General features: G+C 60.0%; 1 protein-coding gene and 1 long non-coding RNA gene across 2 annotated transcripts in view; both read right to left on the bottom strand.

The window, feature by feature from the left end:
* Positions 1 to 21066, bottom strand: part of LOC138101927 (uncharacterized) — a 958962-nt gene that overhangs the window by 691557 nt on the left and 246339 nt on the right. Inside the window, 1 exon segment of the mRNA XM_068999675.1 lies at positions 14776 to 15368. Coding sequence (XP_068855776.1) covers positions 14776 to 15368 — 593 coding nt within the window.
* Positions 15499 to 16305, bottom strand: LOC138101907 (uncharacterized). Its single transcript, XR_011147280.1, has 3 exons — positions 16238 to 16305; positions 15779 to 15865; positions 15499 to 15592 (listed from the first exon to the last, which is right to left on the bottom strand). It is a non-coding gene; the product is annotated as an uncharacterized lncRNA (long non-coding RNA).

The raw sequence follows: 21066 nt of genomic DNA, 5'->3' as shown, positions 1-21066 counted from the left end.
TGGGAACTCACTGGGGGAAAGAGGGAGCACTTGTGGAGCAAAAGGCAGGTGGGGGAGAGAACTGTTGAGAGAAAGGCTGAGCTTCAGCTTGAGCAAGCTGAAAAATATCATTGGGGGTCATTCCAGACTGATTTCATTTCAGGAGTTACTGAACAAGTTTGTTATTGGGGGGGTGTCATATTTTCCCCTGGAGGTGCACGCTCTGCAAACTTGAGCTGCCCTGCCGAGCTGCTCAAGCACGTCTCTGCTGCAGGTCACGGCGTTTCTTCTTTGGCTTCTCGTGGCCCCGGGGCTGAGCCGCAGCAGAGCCCTGGCGGAGCCCAGAGCAGCCTCAGCATCCCCAGAGCCCGGCTGCAAGGAGAGAAAGCAGAAAGCGCCCGTCAGCTGAAGGCTCCCGTCCCCCTTGTCCCAGCCGCCCGCGGTGCCCAGGCCGTGCTGGCCGCGCTCAGAGCGCTGCCCAAAGCTGCCCAGCATTGCTGCCTCTGGCAGGAGAGCAGGAGGGCAGGACACGTGCCCAGCCTGCAGCCAGCCGTGGCACAGCCACCTCCTCAGCAGCTGCCCAGACGGGATGCTGCTGCGCTCGCTGCCGTCTCCCAAAAGCCCTTATCCCAGCCGTGCCATGAGGACGGGCACCCACCTCACGCCTCCCGCCGCCAGAAGAAAAGCTGCTCCCAAACGGTGTCCTCAGCCCTTCTCCAAGGGCACGTCCCATCCACGCCACAGCTGCTCCCAAGCACTTCGCCATCCGGACCAGACAGCACCTAGAATGCTTCCTTTGGAAAAACAAACCATAAATCAATGAAAAGAGATTACAGACAAAAAGGGAAAACAAGGAAAAAGGTAAAATATCTTCCCTCTGCTGGGGCCTTGAGGAAGGCCCAAGCCCGCCATGCGAGGGAAAAACCCACCCACGGGCCACGGCAGCCCACGCTTTCTGCCTTCCCCCTGCACTGCCCCCAAAAGTCATGCTGAGCCCAAAGCCAACAAGGGCAGTGGAGCAGCCCAAGCCCTTCCTTGCCTGCAGAGCAAAGCAGCCCATGCACAGCTTCTGGTGTCCAACCTCTGCTCCCACCATGGGGCTTTGTTTGTGTCGGGCTGGCTGCCCCAGCCCCAGTCCCAGCGCGGGCCACGGTGGGTGCTGGGGGCTGTTGGCAGGGCCAGGAGCAGACTCCCAGTTCAAAACCAGCCCAGCCCATCCCCCGACTGAAGAATTGGTTGCATCCGCCCCAGCAAAGGGGGGAACCTTTGCTTCCCGGCCAGGCTGTGCAATGCACAAATCTGGGAGCATCCCCCTGCGTGTGGACTCATCTGCAAATTCGCTGTGGAGCCTGGCTTTGGAGAAGGTGCCACAATTGAAGTCCATCATCTTCAGCTTGCCAGGTGGAGGAAGAGCTTGTCATCCTTGATGCCACCCTCCATGTCTCCAGCAGCAGCAGCCGCACCTGGCACAGCTTCTCCAGGGGCTCCTTCTTCCCTGGGGCTGGAGCAGGCTGTCAGTGCTCTGCCCAGGGCCCCAGCTGTCGCTGAAGCAGGACAAGCAAAAGCAGCTGGCATAGGGGCCACCAGTGCTGGGAAGAGCAGCTCAGCACCAGCAGCAGGGCTGCGCGTGCCCAGCTGAGGAGCCCTGCGCAGCGATTCAGGCAGGACAAAAACTCTGCCTTTCTTTGCTGCTTCCTGCCAAGGCGCGTGTGCAGCTGGAACTTACCGGCTCCCTGGGTCAAAGCGTGCGTGTGGCTCTCTCCCTTCTCCTATGGCACGCGAATATCCTGCATCCAAGGATCACAGGACAGGTCTTCTAATGAGGGCCTTTCCGAGGAGAGCATGGATAAACACCGTCGGATGAGATCCTGGCACTCTGCGGAGAGAAAGCAGAAAGCGCCAGTCAGTTGCAGAAGGCTCCTGTCCGCTTTGCCCCACTCTTGCCATGGCCAGGCCGTGCTGCGTGTGCTCAGGGCTGTGCCTAAACTTTGCCATCAATTCTTTCTTTTGGAGGAGAGCAGGAGAGCAGGACATTGCCACCTCCTCAGCAGCTGCCACTGCGGGATGCTCCTGAGCCCCCTGCTGTCTCCCAGCACTGCTATTCCCCCCGTGCTGCAGAGACGAGGATCCACCTGGAGAGAGCCGTCATGGGAGCGAGAGCCGGCCCCAGGTGCTGTTCCAGCCCCTCCTGAAAGGGTGCTCCCCGCAGACCATCTGGTGCAGCACGATGCCCAGGGACCAGACGGTCGCTGCCTCGCCGTAGTACCAGCCGAACTGGGTCCATTCCGGGGGGCTGTAGGATGGTGTTCCTATGGAACAGAGATGGAGTTCTTCAGGGGGACGCTGCCTGCTCCCAGAGCCTCGCCCCAGCATCCCTGGGCATGCGGGGGCTGCAGCAGCGGCACGCGGCGTGACCCGCTGCCCTCTGGCCAGCACCTGGGACTTGTGTACAAACTGGGGGTTGGAAAAGAAGCCGCTGGTGTTGCAAGAGGGCAGCGGAAGCCCTGGCAAGGCCCGAGCATTCCATGCAAAGGAAAAACCCACTTGGTGCTGGGGAAAAACCACGCTTTCATCCTCCCTGCCTGCACTGCCCCAGAAACCATTCTTAAGCCAAGGCAACCACGGGCAGCAGAGCAGTCCGAGCCCTGTCTCGCCTGCACACCAAACGGGCTGGAGCACAGGTTCTGGGCCCCCCTCTCTGCTACCCTCACCCACGGGTGTTTCTGTGGCGCTGGCTGCCCCAGCCCCAGCGCCAGTCCTGGGCAGAGTGGCTGGCGAAGGCTGCCAGCAGGGCTGGAAGATGGCCCCTCAGCCAGCGCCGCTCAAAAGCAGCTCAGCTGAAGACTCCGGCTGCCATGACTGGCAGCAAAAGGGAGAATCCCCCCTGCCACAGCCGGCTTGGGCTGTGAGATGTTGGGCTGTGAGATGCCGCTACCAGGAGCCTCCCCCTGCGTGGGCTCACCTGCAAAGCTGGTGTAGGCTGCGGCTTGCAGGTAGGTGCCACAGCCAAAGTCGATGAGTTTGGCCTGCCCGGTGGCCAGGTCAACCAGGATGTTCTCCGGTTTGATGTCCCGGTGCAGGACCCCGCAGCTGGTGCAGTGCCGCACGGCCTCCAGCACCTGGCGGAACAGGTGCCGCGCCACCTCCTCGCACAGGAAGCCCCGTGCCCGAATGAAGCGAAGGAGGTCCTGACACCGCTCCGGGCGCTCCAGCACCATCAGCACGTTGTTGGGGAGCTCCAGCCACTCGTGGAGCTGGACGATGCCAGGGAAGCCAGCGGACACCTTGTCCAGCAGCACGATCTCCAGTGGTGCTCGGGTGCCGTCGGGCTGCGGGAGGAGCACGATGCCGTCAGCGGGGCTGATGCCGTGCCGGGGCTCGGGAAGCCCTCAGCCAGCCGGGGACGCTCTGCGCGCTCCGCTGGCCCCACGGCCGCTCTCCCTCGAGGCGTTCTGGCGGCTTCCACCCTGCCGGGCCTCGGCTCATCCCCGCCCGTCGCGCCCCGGCTTCTCCCGCTGCCCCTCGCTCACTCACCAGCTCGCCCCAATGGCCGATGCGGTTCCGCGGCACCCGTTTGATGGCCACCTGCAAGGCAAGGGGAGCAGCGGGCTGAGCTCGCCGCCCGCCGTGCCCAGCCCCATGCTCCTTCTCCTCCTCCTTTGCCCCCCGCCTCCTGCGCCCGCCGCCGGCCCCGCCACTCACCGGGGCGCCGTCCGAGAGCCGCGTGGCCGCGAAGACGCTGCCGAAGCCGCCGCGCCCCAGCAGCGAACCCAGCCGGTAGCGCTCCTTCAGGCCCTGCTGCGCCTTCCGTGCCCGCGAGACGCGGCCGTCAGCGCTCGGCCCGGGGCCAGGAACGGCCCCCGAGCGCCGCTCAACCGCCCCGGGCCAGCCATCCCCAAATTTTGGCTCTTTTGGAGGGGCCACCGGCGGCTCGGGGCCGGCGGCCGCGCTCAAGAGCGGCGGAGCTCGGAGCGGGGAAGACGCTGCGGAGGCGGCGGGAGCGGCCGCGCCGCCTGTGTCCCCGGCGGGCCCCGGGAGGAGCCGAGGCCGGGGCCGGGGCCGGGGTCGGGCCAGCCGGAGCCAGGGGCTGGCGATGGTGCCCAGGAGCCAGGCACTGATGCCCGCCCAGCAGCGCCACAGCCAGGACGGCGAGAGCCGGGCGGAGGCGGGACCGCGGCGGGACGCCCGGGGGCGGGGAGGGGGCAGCCCCGCCCGGGGCCGGGGGCGGGCCGGGGGCATGGCCCGGCCGGGCCTGGGGAGGGGGAGGCCGCGGGAGGGGGGGTTGGGGAACCAAAGGGAGAGCGGGAGAGGGTGCGAGACACTGGGAGAGGGAGAGGAGGAGCAGGAGAAGGGACACAGAGGGTTCGTGGACTCGCTGCTTTTGCGCTGCTGCCGCTGCTGCCGCTGCTGCCGCTGCTGCCGCTGAAGCGCTGGGAGCGTTTGTCCGCGTGTCCGTGTGTCCGGTGCCCGTGTGTCCGTTCCCCCCGCGCGCCCCACGGCCGAGCCCCGCGCGCCCCGGGGCAGCACGGGCCGCTCCGCTCCAGGGCCGAGGCGGAGTCCCGGAGCGTCTCTTGCTCCCGCAGCCACACCAAACCCGCTCGGCCATTGGCAGCAGTTTTGCACACGTTTCCCTTTGAAGGGCTCCTCTCTACCCCCATTTCCAAGGAGTCTCCCTGCGGTTTTGGCACCTGCAGCGACAGGGCAGCGATTTGGCTTCAAACTTCAAGAAAGACATGGAGGGGCTGGAGCACGTCCAGAGATGGGAATGGAGCTGGGGAAGGCTCTGGAGGACTTCTGAGGGGCAGCTGAGGGATCTGAGGGCGCTGAGCCTGGAGGAAAGGAGGCTCAGGGGGGACCTGGCTCTCTCCAAGTCCCTGACAGGAGGGGGCAGCCAGGAGGGGTGGTGCTCTGCTGCCAAGGGAAAGCACGAGAGGAAATGGCCTCGGGGGAACTCTTGGGGTGGATGGTGGGGAAATTCTCATCCTCCTTGTCTCGACAAAGGGGGAGGGAGGCAGGGGTGGGGCACGACCTGGGGACACGGGGGTGGTGACGCTGGGCTGGGGACATGGGAAAGGGCACGGGAAGCCAAAGCCCCGCTGAGCGCTGGCGCTGGGCTGGCACGGGGTGAGCCGGCAGCAGGGCCCCGCAGCCCTGAGGGACTCGCCCTGACGGCCGGGGAGTATTGATCCTGGTCTCTAAAAAATGAGACTCAATAAAATATCATTAAAAGGTGCCTCCTTCTCCTTCTCCTCCTCCCCCATCCTTTCTCCTGCTCCCCCCGGGCCCAGCGCCCACCCTTGGCCCCCCGTTCTCCCAGCGCGGCCGCATCCCGCGGGAGGAGCCGGGACGGAGCCGGGACAGGTCGGGCTGGGGCAGCGCTGGGCCCTGGGCCTGGCCTGGGCGCCCCCCACGCGCCCCCTCCCCAAATTCCCCTGGCGGGGGGCGCTGGGGGCGAGGGGGGGGCGCAGGTGGGGTCCGGGTGGGGAGCGCTGAGCGCTGCGGGTCTGCCTGGCAACTGGTGAGTCACCAGCGCCGCGCGCTCTGATTGGCTGAAGGTTGTTCAACGCCTGCTTTGATTATCTGATACTCGCGGGGAATTTTGGTTGGTCGTTGGGGGCTGTGGGGCGGCTTAGGGGGGGGTCTCTGCGCCTTTGGGGTTCGCTGGGTGCCGATTTGGGGTTCAGGTGCCTCCCAAGGCCTCCCCGGGGGGGGGTGACACAGGGGTGACACACGGGGGTCCCCATTCCCGATCCATCCTGGGGCCGGTTCTGCCCCCTCCACTCTTGGTCCCCCCGCGGGATCCCCCAAAGTCCCTTCCCACTGTTCCCCAATAAACGGGACCGGGGCGAACTGGGAAGCCTTCCTGGGAACACTGGGAGCAGCCGGGCAGGGGCAGAGTGACAGCGGGGCTGGGGGGGACACACGACCCCCCAAAATCAGCGCGGGGTTGGAGCGAGGGGTCCCGGCCGGGCTCGAGGCCACGGGGAGGGGCTGCGGCCGCCGGCGGCTCAGGAGCTCTGTGGGCAGAGCAAAGGGGGTGACACCGGGCTGGGGGGCTCCGGGGGGAGCTCAGAGCCCCGGGGGAGGGGGGACACGACCCCCGGGCCCCTCCCGTCACCTGCCTGTGCAGGTAGAAGCCGAGCCCCAGCGCCAGGAAGACGAAGCCCAACACGAAGCCCCCGATCCCTGTCAGCATCTTGGGGGGCGGGGGGGCAGCTTTGGGGGGTGCAGGGCAGAAGGATCCGGGAAACGGCGGTGGCTGCCGGGAAGGGACTGGAATGGACTGGGACAGAATGGAATGGACTGGGACAGAATGGGACAGGAGGATACACTGGGACCAGGATCAGGACTGGGCAGGGCCAGATTTGGGACACCAGGGATTATACTGGGATATATTGGGACCACACTGAGGGCTACTGGGAACATGCTGAGGCCCAATGGGTGCTGCTCGGATATACTGGGAGTGATTTGCATCATACTGGGAATGACTGGGATTGTACTGGGAGTGACTGGAACCACAGTGGTGGTGAAAGGGCGCAATTGGAAAGATGCAAGGGGCAACTGGGATCATCCTGGGAGCAGCTGGCCCATACTGGGGTCATACTGGGATCATACTGGGAGTGACAGGGTCATATAGGAGTGACTGGCATAGTTCTGGGAGTATCTGGAAGTGACTGGGATCATACTGGGGGTGAGAGGGATCAAACCAGATTCATACTGGGAAGTTACCTGGAATCATCCTGGGGGTGACTGGACTCATACTGGGATCATGCTTAGAGCACTGGGACCATGCTGGGGCAAAAGGCATCAGAGGGACTGACTGGGAGTGACTGGGTTCATACTGGAAGTGACTGGGGCCCTACCTTACTCTACTGGGAGGGACTGAGAGTGAAAGGAACCATACAGGGCATGACTGGGAACAACTGGGACCATGTTGGGGGCAACTGGGACCTTGTTGGGAATGACTGGGAACATAAAAGCTTGAGTGGAGTTTTTATCCCGTGGCATTCCTGGGGAGCAGCGGCAGCTCCGCGCCCCCAGCCCGGGGGGTGGGAGCAGGGGAACCGCTGGCAGCACCTTCGGGGCACAGCCGAGGGCTGGGGGGCTCCTCCCCCACTTCATTTTCTCTGCCCAATTCAAATCATCCCCTCCCATTCAAATCCCCTCCGTTCACATTTTCTCTCCACCATTAAAGTTTCTTTGCCCCAATTCAACTTTTCTCCCGAGTTAAGCCCTGAGGCCCCTCCCCACCCCCGGCTCCTCCCGGCAGGACCCGGCCGGGACCTTCTGGAAACAGCAGCGGGAAGAGTTCCAAAATTCCTCATTACTTCCATCGATTTCCTTGGTTTCCGGGGCATTTTCCTGTGGCTGCTCCGGGCCATGGCTGAGGGGTCCCCTCGGGCTCCAGCCCCTTTCCAGCCCCTTTTGCCAGCTCTTTTCCTCAGCTGACCCAAAGCTGCGGATTTTGTGGGGCGGGAAGAGTCGCTCTGCTCGGGGGGATCCCCTCGGTGCCCCAGGGAGGCCCCGAGGCCGCAGCGCGGTTCCCTCGGGGCCCCTTGGAGCGTTTGGAATCTCCAACTCTCAGCAATCACTGTCTGTGGGATTCAATCTCCCCTGCAGGGTTTTCCCCCAGACCGGCTTTCTTTCCAGAGGGTTTTGTGGTTTCGCTTCGAGCCGGGGCCTGAGGGCACCGGAGCGGCCGCGGGTGCCGGGGCAGGAAGGGCTGAGGGACAGCAGCGCCCCACAAACCTCCGGGAGGGGGACAAGGGCTGGAGGGGGCAAAGAGAGAATAAACACGAGATTTTAGAAAAAGAAAAAAATCCAGTAAAATAGAGATGATATCTAAAATATAATAAAAAGAACTCTGAAAAAAGAAAGTAACAGCAGAGCTTCTTCTCCTGGGACTTTGGGTTTCTTGTCCAAGCTCCGAGCTGGGTCTGAGCCAGAAACCAGTGGCTGGGAGAGACATTGCTGCTGCAGGGCTTCCTATGGCCAGAACTAAAGTGTCGAGTATCAAGGAACAGCTTGAGGTTACAGAAGCGCCAGCGCTCCCGTTGGATTCCCTCGTTTGAAGCTGAATGCGGAGCTCCGTCTGTGACTCTGCTTTGTAAGGATTGAATGTAAAACTCCAGCGCAATCCCCGTTTCCCCCCCTCCTCTGGCCAGCGGCGCACGGAGAAGGGATGGGAGTTTTGGTGAGTCCGTGCTTCCCCCGGAGGGACAGGAATCCTTGCCGTGTCCAGCGGGGGTCCCTCCCCAGCCGTGCGGTCACTCCCCTGCCCGGCCCTGAGGCGCGGGGCAGTCGCGGGGCAGCCGCGCTCCGGCCCCGTCAGTGGCAGGGCCGCTTCGTGCCGGGCAGGAGCGGCAGAAGGAGCCGGGCGGCGGCGGGGGCTGAATCCCGGCGGGAGGAGGAAGAGGAAGAGGAAGAAGAAGAAGGGCCGGGTCAGCCTGCGGCGTCCGATGGCCGGGGAGCAGCCGTGAGGCCTCGGGGAGCGGCGGCGGGCGGGGCTCTGTTGGAGCCGCCCCGAGGGGTTTGTGCCGCGCCGGGTCCCTGAAGGAGTCGCTCCGCGGGACGGGCGAGCTGGGAACGAAAGGAAATACAGAGAAGAGAATAAAATACAACCAAAGAGCCGCACCGAGAGGCGTCTCCCCCGCCCGCGTCTGAAGGAGATGCACCGAGGGACGGGCGGAGGGTGAGTAGAATAAAACCCAGAGAATGGAGTAAAATAGAATAAAAAACTGCACCGGGATGTCCGCGGCGCCCGGTGTCACTGAAGAGCCGCACGGCGGGACGGGCGCTGTCGGGTGTGGCCAGAAGGGCAGCGCCGAGGAGGGTGAGAGGTGAGAATAGAAAAAACAATAGAGAGAATAGAATAAAATGCAATGAAAGAGCCTCACCCGGGGATCTCCGCAGCCCCGAGTCACTGAAAAGCTGCCCCGAGAGAGCAGCGAGAGGTGACGGTGGTGAAAAAGCCGCACTGGAGGGGCTTGGGATGGGAGGTGGGAATGGACTAAACTCGAGAGAACAGAATAAAAAAGTAACAAAAACCCCGCACCGGGAGTGGCCGCTGCCCGTGACTGAAAGAGCCGCACCGAGGGACCGTCGGGGCAGCACCGGGGGCTCTCGGCCACCCCGTGTCACCGAAAGAGCCGCAGCCGGGGGGAGTTCTGGGGTCTCCTGGAGCCGCCCCGAGGGCTCTCGGCCGCCCCGAGTCACTGAAGGAGGCGCAGCGAGGGACGGGCGGGGCGCGGCCCGGATCGAGCCCCTCCAGCTGCGCCTCGAGCGGCGACCCCGCGGGACCGCGCCGGGGCCGGGCGGCGGCGGCAGCCGGAGCCGGGAAAGCGGCTTGGAGCGGCGGAGACGAGCGGGGGGTTCCCAACCAGCTCCGCTCGGCCCTCGGGCACCGGGGGGTTCCGGGGGTTGTTCCCGACCAGCTCCGCTCAGCCCTCGGGCACCGCGCTGGGGTCGCCGCGCACTTTTCACCTCCGGCCGCCCCCACGGGCCGGGCCCCGCGGCTCCCGCTGCCGCCGCCTCGGCCCCGCCGAGCCCAGAAACCACGAAAAGTCGCTGCCATACACTAAAAAAGCTTTTCGTGCGCAAGCAATGGGTGCGGGGGGAGTCCTTATGAACTCCCCTCCCCTCAGATCCTCCCAGGCACCGCTGGGCACTAGCGCAGCTCCCGGGGCCGTGTCCCTGCCACACTTGGGTATTAAATCCGACAGATCTGAGGAGCGGGCACAGCCCTAGAAACCAGGGCTTTGCCCTCGGGACCTTGGAGCGGAACGAGGGGGATAAAGGATCCCCTGCACTCACCAGTGCCTCCTGAAGCAGCTCTGGCCCCCTAAGAATGGGGCTGTATTTGGGAGAGGGAGGGTGGCTGGAATGGGATCTGGAATGAGACAGATGTTGGGATGAGGACGTTTGGGGGATCCGGTTCCTGAGGAGGTTTTGGGGCACCCTCCAATCCTGAGGGATTTGTTACTGGGAAGGGGGACACACCTGGCTCTTGCACTTGGAGTGCGGCTCCAGAGGGAAGGACATGGGGAGCCCATTTTAGGGTAGATCCTGCTGCTTTCCACCAGTTTTGGGGGTTGTAAACTCCTTTGGGAGATTTCCCGGTCATTTTAGGAGGCGGAGGTGAGGCCTTTTTTGGGAGGATCCTGATGCTTTCCACCACTTTTCAGGGTTCTAAATGGCTTGTGCTGGACCCACTTTCATGGGTTCTGATGCTGCCCACCCATGCTCTGCACTGGTCCAGACTGGTGCTCCCACTGCTGCGTGGGGCAGGGCCATGGGGACCCCTCCACAGCACAGCCTGGCTGCTTTGGGGCTGACGGCACTTGACCGGCGCTGGCCATGGGGCGTGTGCTGGCAGCTGGGGCCGTACCGGTGGTACTGGTGGTGCTGGGAGCTCACGTGTCTGGGGCCACTGGGACTCGGGTGAATGTGGGTGCCTCAGGGATGTGGTGAGGACGATGGGAAAATATTGAGAGAGGTGGGAAAAAGGGAGGAAGAGAGCAGAAAACGGGAGCTGGAATGCCCAAACCAGGAGTCCAGCCCAGGGGGCTGTGGCCTGACTCCCCCCCAGCAAGTGGCTCCCACAACCCCTCACCCTGTCCCCAAAATCCCTTGGGATCCCCCACCCATCTCTGTATTCCCCCCTCCAAAATCTCCAGGATCCCACGGTGAGACCAAAGGGGTCCAAGTCCCCAGCTAGTGTGACCACAAGCCCCAAACTTTTTTCTCCACACAACAATCTTCCCACTTTTCCCCTTCCTGGCTTCCCCCACAGCAGCTGGGAGCAGCCAAGAGCCCAGCGCTGCCCCAGCCCGACCGGCCCCAGCTCCATCCCTGCTCCTCCCATGGGATGCGATGGGTTTGGGGGGAGGGGGCCAAGGGTGGGCACTGGGCCTGGGGGGAGGAGGAGCAGGGGTGGAGGAGGAGGGATGAAGGAGAAGGGGGAGAACGGACAGGAGGAAGAGCAGAAGGAGGAAGTGCAGGAGGAGTGGGAGGAAGAGGAGGGATAGAGGAGGAGCAGGAGCAGGAACAGGAGGAGGAAGAGGAGGCAGCACGTGCGTCCATCGCTCCCCGTATCTGCAGCCCCCCTGCCCCGGGATCATCGCCCCCCCTGCATTCTGCAGGGGACCGGGGAGGGGAAGCTTGCCCCAAATATCTTGGGTGGTCCCTGGGAGGGATTTTTGGGGGGGTTCCCGCTGGTGGCTCACAGCAGAGCCCCGGCCGTGGGTGGGGGGATGCGGGGTCTCCCCCCACGTGTGGGTTGGTCTCCCTGGGTCAGGCTCTGGTACCACGTGGCGATCACCCGGTGACAGTGCAGAGTGAGTGGGACACCGGTTTCAGGGACACCGGTTTCGGGGACTGCCTGGGAGATCCTGGTTTGGGGGAAGCCCGAGAGTGACGGAGTGGGAAGAGCGGAGAGGGGCGATCCCGCAGCTGGGGAACCCTGGGCAGCCTGAAGGGAGGGGGAGGATGGAGAGCAGGGGAACCAGGGACCCCTTGGACACCGAAGTGGGGAGCCTGGAAAGGGGGGACCCCTGGGATTCCCCAGACCCCTCATAGCCCAGAGAAGGCAGGAACACTGGATAGGGGGGAACCTCAAATTACATAGGACCCCAGAAGCCAAGAGAGGGAAAATGACCCGCAGCCCAAAGTGGCGAAAACAGAGAGGGAACTCCGGGGAGGGTAGTTTTTGCTGAATCTTGGAGTTTTTGGTTTGAATCTGCATTATTTGGGCTGAACCTCGATTTTTGGAGGGGAGGAGTGAACCTTGGTGTTTCTGAGGTTTGTTGAGCTAAATGTTGGTGGTTTGGTTATTGTGGGGGGTAGAACCTTCATATTTTGGAAGGGCTTTTTCCTGGATATTGAGATTTTTGGAGCTTTGGGGCCATGTCTTCGTGTTTGGGGTTTTTTTGGCTGGATTTTATTATCTTGGAGTTTTTCATAGACAAAAGATGCCCAGAGACTTCTGGAGATGGACAAGGGCAGAAGGAACCCCCAAGCCACTGCACTCACCCCTTGTTTCTCCCCCCAAACCAGGATTTGTCATTCCCAAGGTGTGGCTGGATGGAGGAGGAGGAAAAGCCCCAGAGATGCTGCACGAGGAAGGGCTGCAAACACAGCCCCCAGAGATCCAAGGAGGAAAGAGGCCCCTGTGTTGGGAAGGCAGATGGAGATCCAGGGGGAGCTTGGAGCTGGGGGAGAAGCCTCAGGGTGGGGAGAAGCCCCACAAGTGCTTGGAATGTGGGAAGGGCTTCAGATGGAACTTCAGGCTGAGGGAACACCAGAGGATCCACACTGGGGAAAAGCCCTATGGTTGTGGGGAATGTGGGAAGAGCTTTGGGCAGAGCTCCCACCTGATCCAGCACCAGGTGATCCACACCAGGGAGAGGCCCTATGACTGCTTAGAATGTGGGAAGAGCTTCAGCTGGAGCTCTGCCCTGAGAGAGCACCAGCGTCCCCACACCGGGGAGAGGCCCTACGAGTGTGGGGAGTGTGGGAAGAGATTTCAGACCACCTTCAATCTCCTCGAACATCAGTGGATTCACACAGAAGAGAGGCCCTTCCGCTGTCCTGACTGCAGGAAGGGCTTCAAGCAAAATTGCACCCTCATCATCCACCAGTGCATCCACACTGGGGAGAGGCCCTACCAGTGTCCCGAGTCCGGGAAGAGCTTCTCCAGGACCTCTGCCTTGACCCAACACCAATGGAGGCACCGCTAAGGGAAGCCCTGCGAGTGCCCCGAGTGCGGGAAGAGCTTCGTGCTCTGCTCCAGCTCCATCCCCCGTGGGAGGATCGGCGTTGGATGATCCCCAGTGACCCCCGTGGGGCAGAGCCCTGGTGACCCCCGTTCCGGGTGATCCGCGCTGGGTGGGGGGAAGGTGTTGGAGAGATTTCTTTGCCTTCTCCTTGTGCTGCTGGGATTTGGTTAGTAATAAATTCCCTCCCTGTGCCCAGGCTGGCTCTGTTGTGCCCGTGTTGGTGTTTGCTGAGGGATCTCTCCCAGTCTTATCCCATCCCAGGAACCCTTGGTTAAATTTTCTCTCCTCTGTGCAGCTGCAGGGGGCAGCGACAGAGTGGCTTTGGTGGGTGCCTGGCATTGTTCCAGCGTCCCCCCAGGCCATGGATATCCCTGGGATCCCAGTGTGCTGGTGCATTCCCCTCTCCTCCTTTCCAGGCTGCAGTGTGATCTGAGAAATGCTTGTTAGGCCTTGGCCTTGAAAACAGCACCTGGGCTCAGCTCTTTCTGAGCTTGTCAGAAATACTGTCTGCTCCCAGGAATTGCTGAGGAGCTCCTGCTTTCCTTATGACCAGCCCTGGAAAAGGTTCCTCTTGCCCGAATGGCATAGCATTCCTGTTCTCCCACTTTCAGAGAAAGTGCCGACCCAAACTGTGGCCGGGATGAAACATCATTATGACTGAAGCCCACTCTCTTGGGACCCTCTCAACAGCAGCCCAAAAGGAGACCCTTTGAGCTCTCCTGGGCCACCGTGGGCTGGGACCAGCAATCTCCCTCTGAGGGGGCCTCTCAGAGCCAGCAAACCCTCAGGTTTGCTATACCTGGAGATCGCCGAACCACGATGTGTCCTGGGCCGATACCCTCACTCCTCGAGGCCTGATCCTGTGCCCAGCAGGACAGGAAAAAGCTTCCTTCCGTAATGAGGATTTCACTGACTCTGAGGGGAATTTTTCACAGGAACCTTGCTTGCACTGACTGTTTCTGTCTGTGTGCGTGCCCCTGCGCATATGCTATAGCAAACCTGGGAGAAATAGTGCTTTCTTAGGTGTTTAAGTGAGTCAAGGTTCTAAAAAGTTAAAATTTTAGCTAAGAGTTAGAAGAAATTTGTATTGATTAAGACACAAAGTAGAAAAACAAAAGATAACTTAATGCTTAGTAGATGCCTAAGCTAGAGCTAAGTGATGTATTATTTGCCATTATATTTTTAAGTTTTGTTTATAGAAGGAAACAAAGTGAATGAACTGTCATCAAAAGAAATTGAAACTAATAGAACCAAGAACAGCACCTGGGTTTCGTAATAATGAATCAAAAGTAGGAGATCTTGGGCTGCGCCAAGAGGTCATGAAGGCCTGCCAACAGCAAGGAGATAAAAAAGGCCACTGTGAGGAAGACATTCCTGACTTCCTCTTTCAGGACCACTGACTCAATTCAAGAGAGAAACTGCGCATGCGTGAAAGACCAATGATCTCATTTTAATACAAAGCGGAGGATGGGAGGTGCTGGGGTCATACATATGCAGAAGATGTAAAACTTTGAGTAATAAATAGAGAACGAGAAACCTTGTACTTGGCTGGCATGTCTTTAGGAAGCTACTCCCATGCCCCCCCACTTGTGCCTGAATAAACACACCACTTTCTAACTTTAATTAGTTAGAGGGTCTTTGTCCATGGATATCGAGATTTAATGAATCACCAGGAACCCTCAGCTCCCTTGAAGCCAGCATCCCCCATATCCCCTGGAAGATCCCCCCACGTCCCCATCCATGTCTTAGTTCAACATCTTTATTTTTACCTCGGGTTTGGGTGTTTCGAAAGGACAAAGAGAAATGAAAAGAAAATCAAGGCCACTGAGAGCCAGGAAGAGGCGGAGCCCCCCAGCCTGGTGTCTTTCCAACACGGATCACCAGCACCACGGATCTCTGGGGCTCTGCCCAACGGGGGTCATTGGGGATCATCCAACGCCGATCCTCCCACGGGGGATGGAGCTGGAGCAGAGCACGAAGCTCTTCCCGCACTCGGGGCACTCGCAGGGCTTCCCTTAGCGGTGCCTCCGTTGGTGTTGGGTCAAGGCAGAGCTCTGTGAGAAGCTCTGCCCACACTGGGGACACTCGTAGGGCCTCTCCCCGGTGTGGATGCACTGGTGGATGATGAGGGTGTAGTTGCGTTGGAAGCCCCTCCCGCAGTCGGGGCAGCGGAAGGGCCTCTCATCTGTGTGACTCTGCTCATGTTTGAGGAGACTGCAGCTCCTTGGAAACCTCTTCCCACACTCCCCACACTCGTAGGGCCTCTCCCCTGTGTGCGTCCGCTGGTGTGCCCACAGGCTGGATCTCCGGCCAAAGCTCTTCCCACACTCCCCACACTCGTAGGGCCTCTCCCCAGTGTGGCTTCTCTGGTGGACAATCAGGTTGGAGCGCTGGCTGAAGCTCTGCCCACACTCTCCATACTCATAGGGCCGTTCCCCAGTGTGGATTTTCCAGTGGCTGATCAGACTGGACCTGTCTCTGAAGCTCTTCCCACACTCCCCACACTCGTAGGGCCTCTCCCCGGTGTGGATTCTCTGGTGGAAAATCAGTCTGGAGTTCCACCTGAAGCCCTTCCCACATTTTGAGCACTTGTGGGGCTTGTCCCCATTGTGAAGCTGTTCATGGACCCCCAGCTCCAAGCTCTGGCTGGATCTCCGGCCACCTTCCTCCTTGGACCTCCTTGGGCTGTGTTTGCAGCCCCTCCTCGTGCAGCATCTCTGGGGCTTTCTTTTCCTCCCCCTTAGATTCCTGCCCCGTGGAGCCACTCAAAACGGCCTCTCCCACCAGGTTCTGCCACAGGGATTTGTCCTCTCTGGGCTCCGTGCTCAGCTCCCTGTCTGGGGGAGGAAGGACAAGGAGAGGATGGGATTTGCCTCCGTGCCACAGGGAAGGGGAAGGAGATCCCCCCCAGTCTATCCCCAGCAGGACGGTGTCGGCAGTGGGGTTGTCCTGCAGCCGGGGTGATGCTGAGCTGGGACATGGAGCAGGAGAGAGGGGGAAAGGGGCAGTGACTTCCTCCTCACCTGCCTGGGGCTCCCGGGGCATCTTCCTCTTCTTCGCGGCCTCCTCCTCCTCCATCCGGCCACGGGTTGGCAATGGGAAATCCTGCTCTGAGGGAAAACAAGGCCTGAGCGCCCTGGGTTTGGTGGTTCCGCTGCCCGAGCCCAGCTCGAGAAGTCGCCGCTCCTTTCAGTGCCGAGGGGCCCGGACCCCACTCATCTCCAGCCTCCCCGACCCCTCCAGGCTGCAGGGGGTCCCCCGGCTCCGGAATCGCCCCTCTCCGCTCTCCCTACTCCGGGGCTCCCGCGTTCCCCCCCGGCTCTCCCGGGGATCCCCAAAACCGATATCGCCCCAACACCCCCCCCAAGGGGCATTTGCGGCTCAGCTTTGGGGTCCTGCAAGCTCCGAACATCGCCTGCCCCGCAAAAAACCCTCACGGAGACCCCCGATGGGTTTGGGGCGAGCTCCCCCTCCCCGCTCACCTCGGGATGCGGGGGGGCGATGCTGCCGGAGCCGGGGGAGCTGCGGCCTCAGCGGGCGGGCGGGGGAACCGTGCGCTTCTGCTGCTGCTCCTCCTCTTCCTCCTCCTCCTTTTCCTGCTCCTCCTCTTCCTCCTCCTCCTCCTCTCTCCCTCCTCTTCCTCCCGCTGCCCCTCCGCTCCCGCCCCGGCCCGGGCAGGTTCCGACACCCCAAAGCAGCCGCGCTGTGCCCTGGGGGGGTTCCCAAAGCGGCCCCGCCCCGCGCGGCACTGGGACCGATACTGAGAGCACCGGGAAGGAATTGGGAGCACGATCCCTCCCAGTACGGCACTTACTGGGAGCACTGGGAGGCGACAGCGACTGGCGGCGGCTGCAGCCGGTGCTGGGCGTGGCCAAGATGAGGGCGGGGTTATGCAAAATGCAAGGGGAATACCGCGGTGTGATTGGTGGGCGTGGATGGGCGTGGCTATGGAAATAGCGGAACGTTTCCCGCCGTGCGTTTGCTGGAGGTGGGCGTGGTTATGTAAAATATGTGGGCCCTGCTCGGTGTGGCGTCAGTGCTCGTGGGCGTGGCCATGCAAATCACGCTGTCATTGCCCAGTGGTTTGTCGTTCTGGTGGGCGGGGTTATGCAAATAAGAAGGCCGGTCCGCATTTAGTTGTTGGACGTGGTGTCCGGTGTCCGGTCCCGGAGCGCGGAGCCCGGTTCGGGGGGTGTCCGGTGTCCGGTCCCGGAGCGCGGAGCCCGGTTCGGGGGGTGTCCGGTGTCCGGTCCCGGAGCGCGGAGCCCGGTTCGGGGGGTGTCCGGTGTCCGGTCCCGGAGCGCAGAGCTCGCTCTGGTCACTCGAGGAGGGGAAGTTTTGGGGTCCCCAGAGTCCCCTGGGGTGGGTAGGGAGGGATTTAGGGTCCCCAGGAGAGGGGGCCGCCCCCCGAGCTCCCCCCACACTTTGTGCTGTCTCCAAGAATGCCCCCAAATCTCCTCCCATCATGGAGGCGCGGACCCCCATCCTAATCCCGATCCCAGGAGTGGCTGACCCCGATCCCGATTGCGGGGGCGGCTGATCCCGATCCTGACCACGGTTCGGACCCCAGTCCTGGCCCCAATCCCGATCCCGGGGGTGGCTGACCCCAATCCCCATCCCAGGGGCGGCTGATCCTGATCCTGACCCCGATCCTGACCAAGGTTCGGACCCCAATCCTGACCTCAGTCCCGATCCCGAGGGTGGCTGACCCTGATCCTGACCCCAATCCCGATCCTGATCCCGGTCCCGGTGCCACGTGAGCGCTGATCCCGTTAAGAGCCTTTGCCCAGGGGGGGTGACAACCATGGCCGCCCCCCTGGCGCGCACTGTTCCTGTCACCGCTGCTCCTTGGGCATCGGCCTGGCCGTGGCCGTGCGGCTTCCTGGGTGAGGGGGGTGTCCCCAAATGTCCCCAAGGCGGGAGGGGACACGGGATGCACCGGGAGGGGATGGGGGGGACACCCCCGGATTGTCCCCAGCACGGGAGGGGGACAAGGGACAAACCGGGAGGGGATGAGGGGACACCCCAGGACTGTCCCCAACACGGGAGGGGGTCCCCGACAGGATTTTGGGGTGTCCTTGACGGGATTTTGGGGTCTGCAGTTCTGGCCACCACGCAGAACCTGTCACAGCCAGGCTTTGGGGTTCCTGGGGTGTTCCTGAGGGTTTTTTGGGACCCCCTCATGAATTTTTGGGCGTTTTTGCGGTTGCATGCGGGACCTGTGCCAGGGGATCCCTGATGGGGTTTTTAGGGTCCTGTCATAGGTTAGCAAGCATAGTCCCGGAAGGGATATCCTTGCTAAGGGGTGCTTACAGCTTCCTCTGGGACCTGATAGAACCTATCAGCTGGCCAGTTTGAATATGGACAATTCTTTAAGCCACTTAAAGTTGTGACCGCCTCTGTGATACACACTTAAGAATAGACAAACTCCCCCCCCAAGCTCTCTCTCGTTTCCGGCGCTGGCACAGGTGGCTGCAGGCCCCGTGTGGGGGCCAGCGGGCCCGGCCAGGCCCTGCTTGGGCCAGGCCGGGCCGGGCCACGGCCAGCCTGGAGCCATGGGCCTGTTCCAGCCATGGAACCCCCCCCCCACTGCCTTGCCGTGGGCAGCCGGAGCGGCTCGGAATCCCCCCCTCCACTGCGGCCGAGATTCAGCAAAGCGGCACCTCTGTCCGGCAGAGGTCAGGTGACCAACTGCGATAAGCCACATTCCAGCTGTAAGGCCGAGGTGAGATTAACCCTTTTATTGCTGTGAAGAGCTGAAAACCTGAGGGAAGAGAGAGAGGAGATGCTTAAAGCTGAAAGTCTGTTGTGAAGCTATGATATATCAGAGTATCCTGTTGTAATTTCATGAAGATATGGGGGGTGGAGTGTTCAACTCATAAGCAGAAGCACCTGCGCTGAGATAGGCAGATGCTGACGCAGCTGTAATTTCATGAGAAGTTTGGACAGAGAGAGATGAACCAGATGAACCAGATGAGGACTTTTGCTCCAAAGAGGAAAGGAGAAAAACCTCAATTCCTAGAGATGCTTCCAGTGATAGTCTCAAAGATGAAGATGACCCTTTGCTCCCAGGGAAGGAGAAGGGCCTCTGTTTTTTTCTGAACAGCTCAACCTTAAAATTGTACCCCGAAAAACTTCAAGAGTGGACCCTCGAAAGCAGTTGCGGGAAAAGCTGCAAGTCGGGGGAAGGGACTCACATCGCAAGCAGAGAGACTCCTCTTCCTAAATGGACTGAACAATATTTGGAAGTGGGTGGCTGTCTCGGTGTGATACTGTTTTCATAGCACGAGCAAAAAGAGACTTCTCTTTCTAAATGGACTGAACAAGGTTATTATGGAAGTGGTAAACAGACTGAACATCTTAAGGGTTGTCTTTACATTGTCAGTGGGAGAAGGGAGGAAGGTGGGGGGAGGAGGAGAGTTCTAAAGGTGGTATAATTTTTTTTTCTTTTCTTCTTTTAGGTCTGTTAATAAACTTCTTTATATTCATTCAAGTTGGTGCCTGCTTTGCATTTCTCCTAATTCTTATCTCACAGAAGATAAACAGTAATGAGTATTTTAGACCAAACCACTACAGGTCCCTTTCAGGATTTTGAGGTCTGCAGTCTTGGCCACCATGCGGGACCTCTCCCAGCAGGTTTGGGGGTGTTCCTGATGGGGTTTTTGGGATCCCTGACAGGATTTTGGAGATTTTGGGATCCCTGGCAGCTTTTTGGGATCCTGAATTGCCCAAACTGGGCTAAGAGACACTTCAGAGACAGTCAGAGAAGTGGGTATTTGCTTTATTCAGCGCCGGATACGCGGGGGATCTCTCCTCCAAAAACACACACACACACACACACACACACACACACACACACACACACGGCACTTCCTACAACACAATATTATGGGTAAAACTCATGAATATTCATCACATTCTTCGGGATAGGGGTGGTTATACAAATCAGTTCTTGGAAGTCATTAATATCATTAGCATATGTGTCACACATGAGTGGTGTGTCCTGGTGGTCGCACTGAAGAAGGCTCCTCTTCTTCCTCGGGGGTCTTTCCAATGAAGATCAGTACTCTTCATCACAATGCAATTTTCACCTTTCTGGAGCATGGGCAGTCCTTTGTGGGGTGACTCAGCAGTTTCTGCGCTGGTATCAAACAGATTCTTGTTCCTCTTACCTTGACAAGATTAGGGCGAATCCTGCTTCTTAGGTTTTGTGATTAACATTTGCTGTCTCCCAATAGTTAACTGTGCTTACATGAGTTAAGTATTGATCACCTGTTTCTCAATCCCCCCTTTTTCTTTGGTCATTTGTAATTTAAAAATCTCGCATGTCTTGAAAGCAAGTACCCCTTTCTGCCTTGCTTCTGGGTTTGTGCTTTTGCCACGGAGCATAAGCATGGCGATTCCAAGTACATAGCTGTCGCTGCTGGAGCTGCCCGGTCACTCGCAGTGACGGGTCTGATGCGCTCCGAAGACCAAGATGAAGCTGGTCTCGCCGCAAGAGGCAAAGCTCTCAGGGTGCTGAATGGTTTGCACTCGCAGGCAGAGGCAAGAAGGAAGGAGGGGACTCCAGTATAGTATCCAGGGCTTTGTTGTCCTCAGGGGGACCAGGGACCGAAGACCCCAGGAAAGGGGTTGCACAGCTTTTTACAGGGGGGTTGGACAAAGGGCGGCAACAATCTCAGGGCCAGTCGGGAAGGAGAAGGGGAGGGTTCACAGGTGGAGTGACATACAATTAGGCAATAAGGGAAAACAAGGGGAGGGGAGAAATTCAAAGGGACCAAGGGGGTCTTGAGGGGAGAAGAACTTTCTAGAAGGGGGAGGGGAAAGGGGTGGTGTACATCAAGGACTGGCAGCTAAGGCAAGGCGTATACAATGCAGCAAGGGGAGGGGAAACTACAAACTGATTGACAATGAAATGAACTGCAACAGACCAAGTACGGGGGGAAAGGTGCACGGCAACATCTCCCCTGTTTTTGTTTAAAAAAATAAAGGAAACTTAAACCTTAAACTGGGGTGCTTTGGGTATCATCGCAGCAAGATGTTTCTCTGGTAGCTGCGGCTACGGCTACCTGGGTAGATCTTGTACCACTGGTACTCTTTAACGAGAAGGTTTTCTCTACTGCTGTGAGTAGGAGTCTTTTGATGCACCCAAAGAGTAAGACTAGAAGAAAGACGTTGTTAAGACCTGGAAGACTTTGAGGTTTATAAATATAAGAAGGAGTAATTGCAAGGTGCTGTACTGTATGTATGTTGGTGTTTTAATAAGTAATAAGTCATTTAATAAGTAATAAAGTAATAAAATTGCAGATGG

This window comes from Aphelocoma coerulescens, unplaced genomic scaffold (assembly GCF_041296385.1).
Source record: "Aphelocoma coerulescens isolate FSJ_1873_10779 unplaced genomic scaffold, UR_Acoe_1.0 HiC_scaffold_56, whole genome shotgun sequence".
Taxonomy (NCBI): Eukaryota; Metazoa; Chordata; class Aves; order Passeriformes; family Corvidae; genus Aphelocoma; species Aphelocoma coerulescens.
The sequence above is the reverse complement of the archived record's forward strand: the minus strand, read 5'-3'. Positions and strand labels throughout refer to the sequence as shown.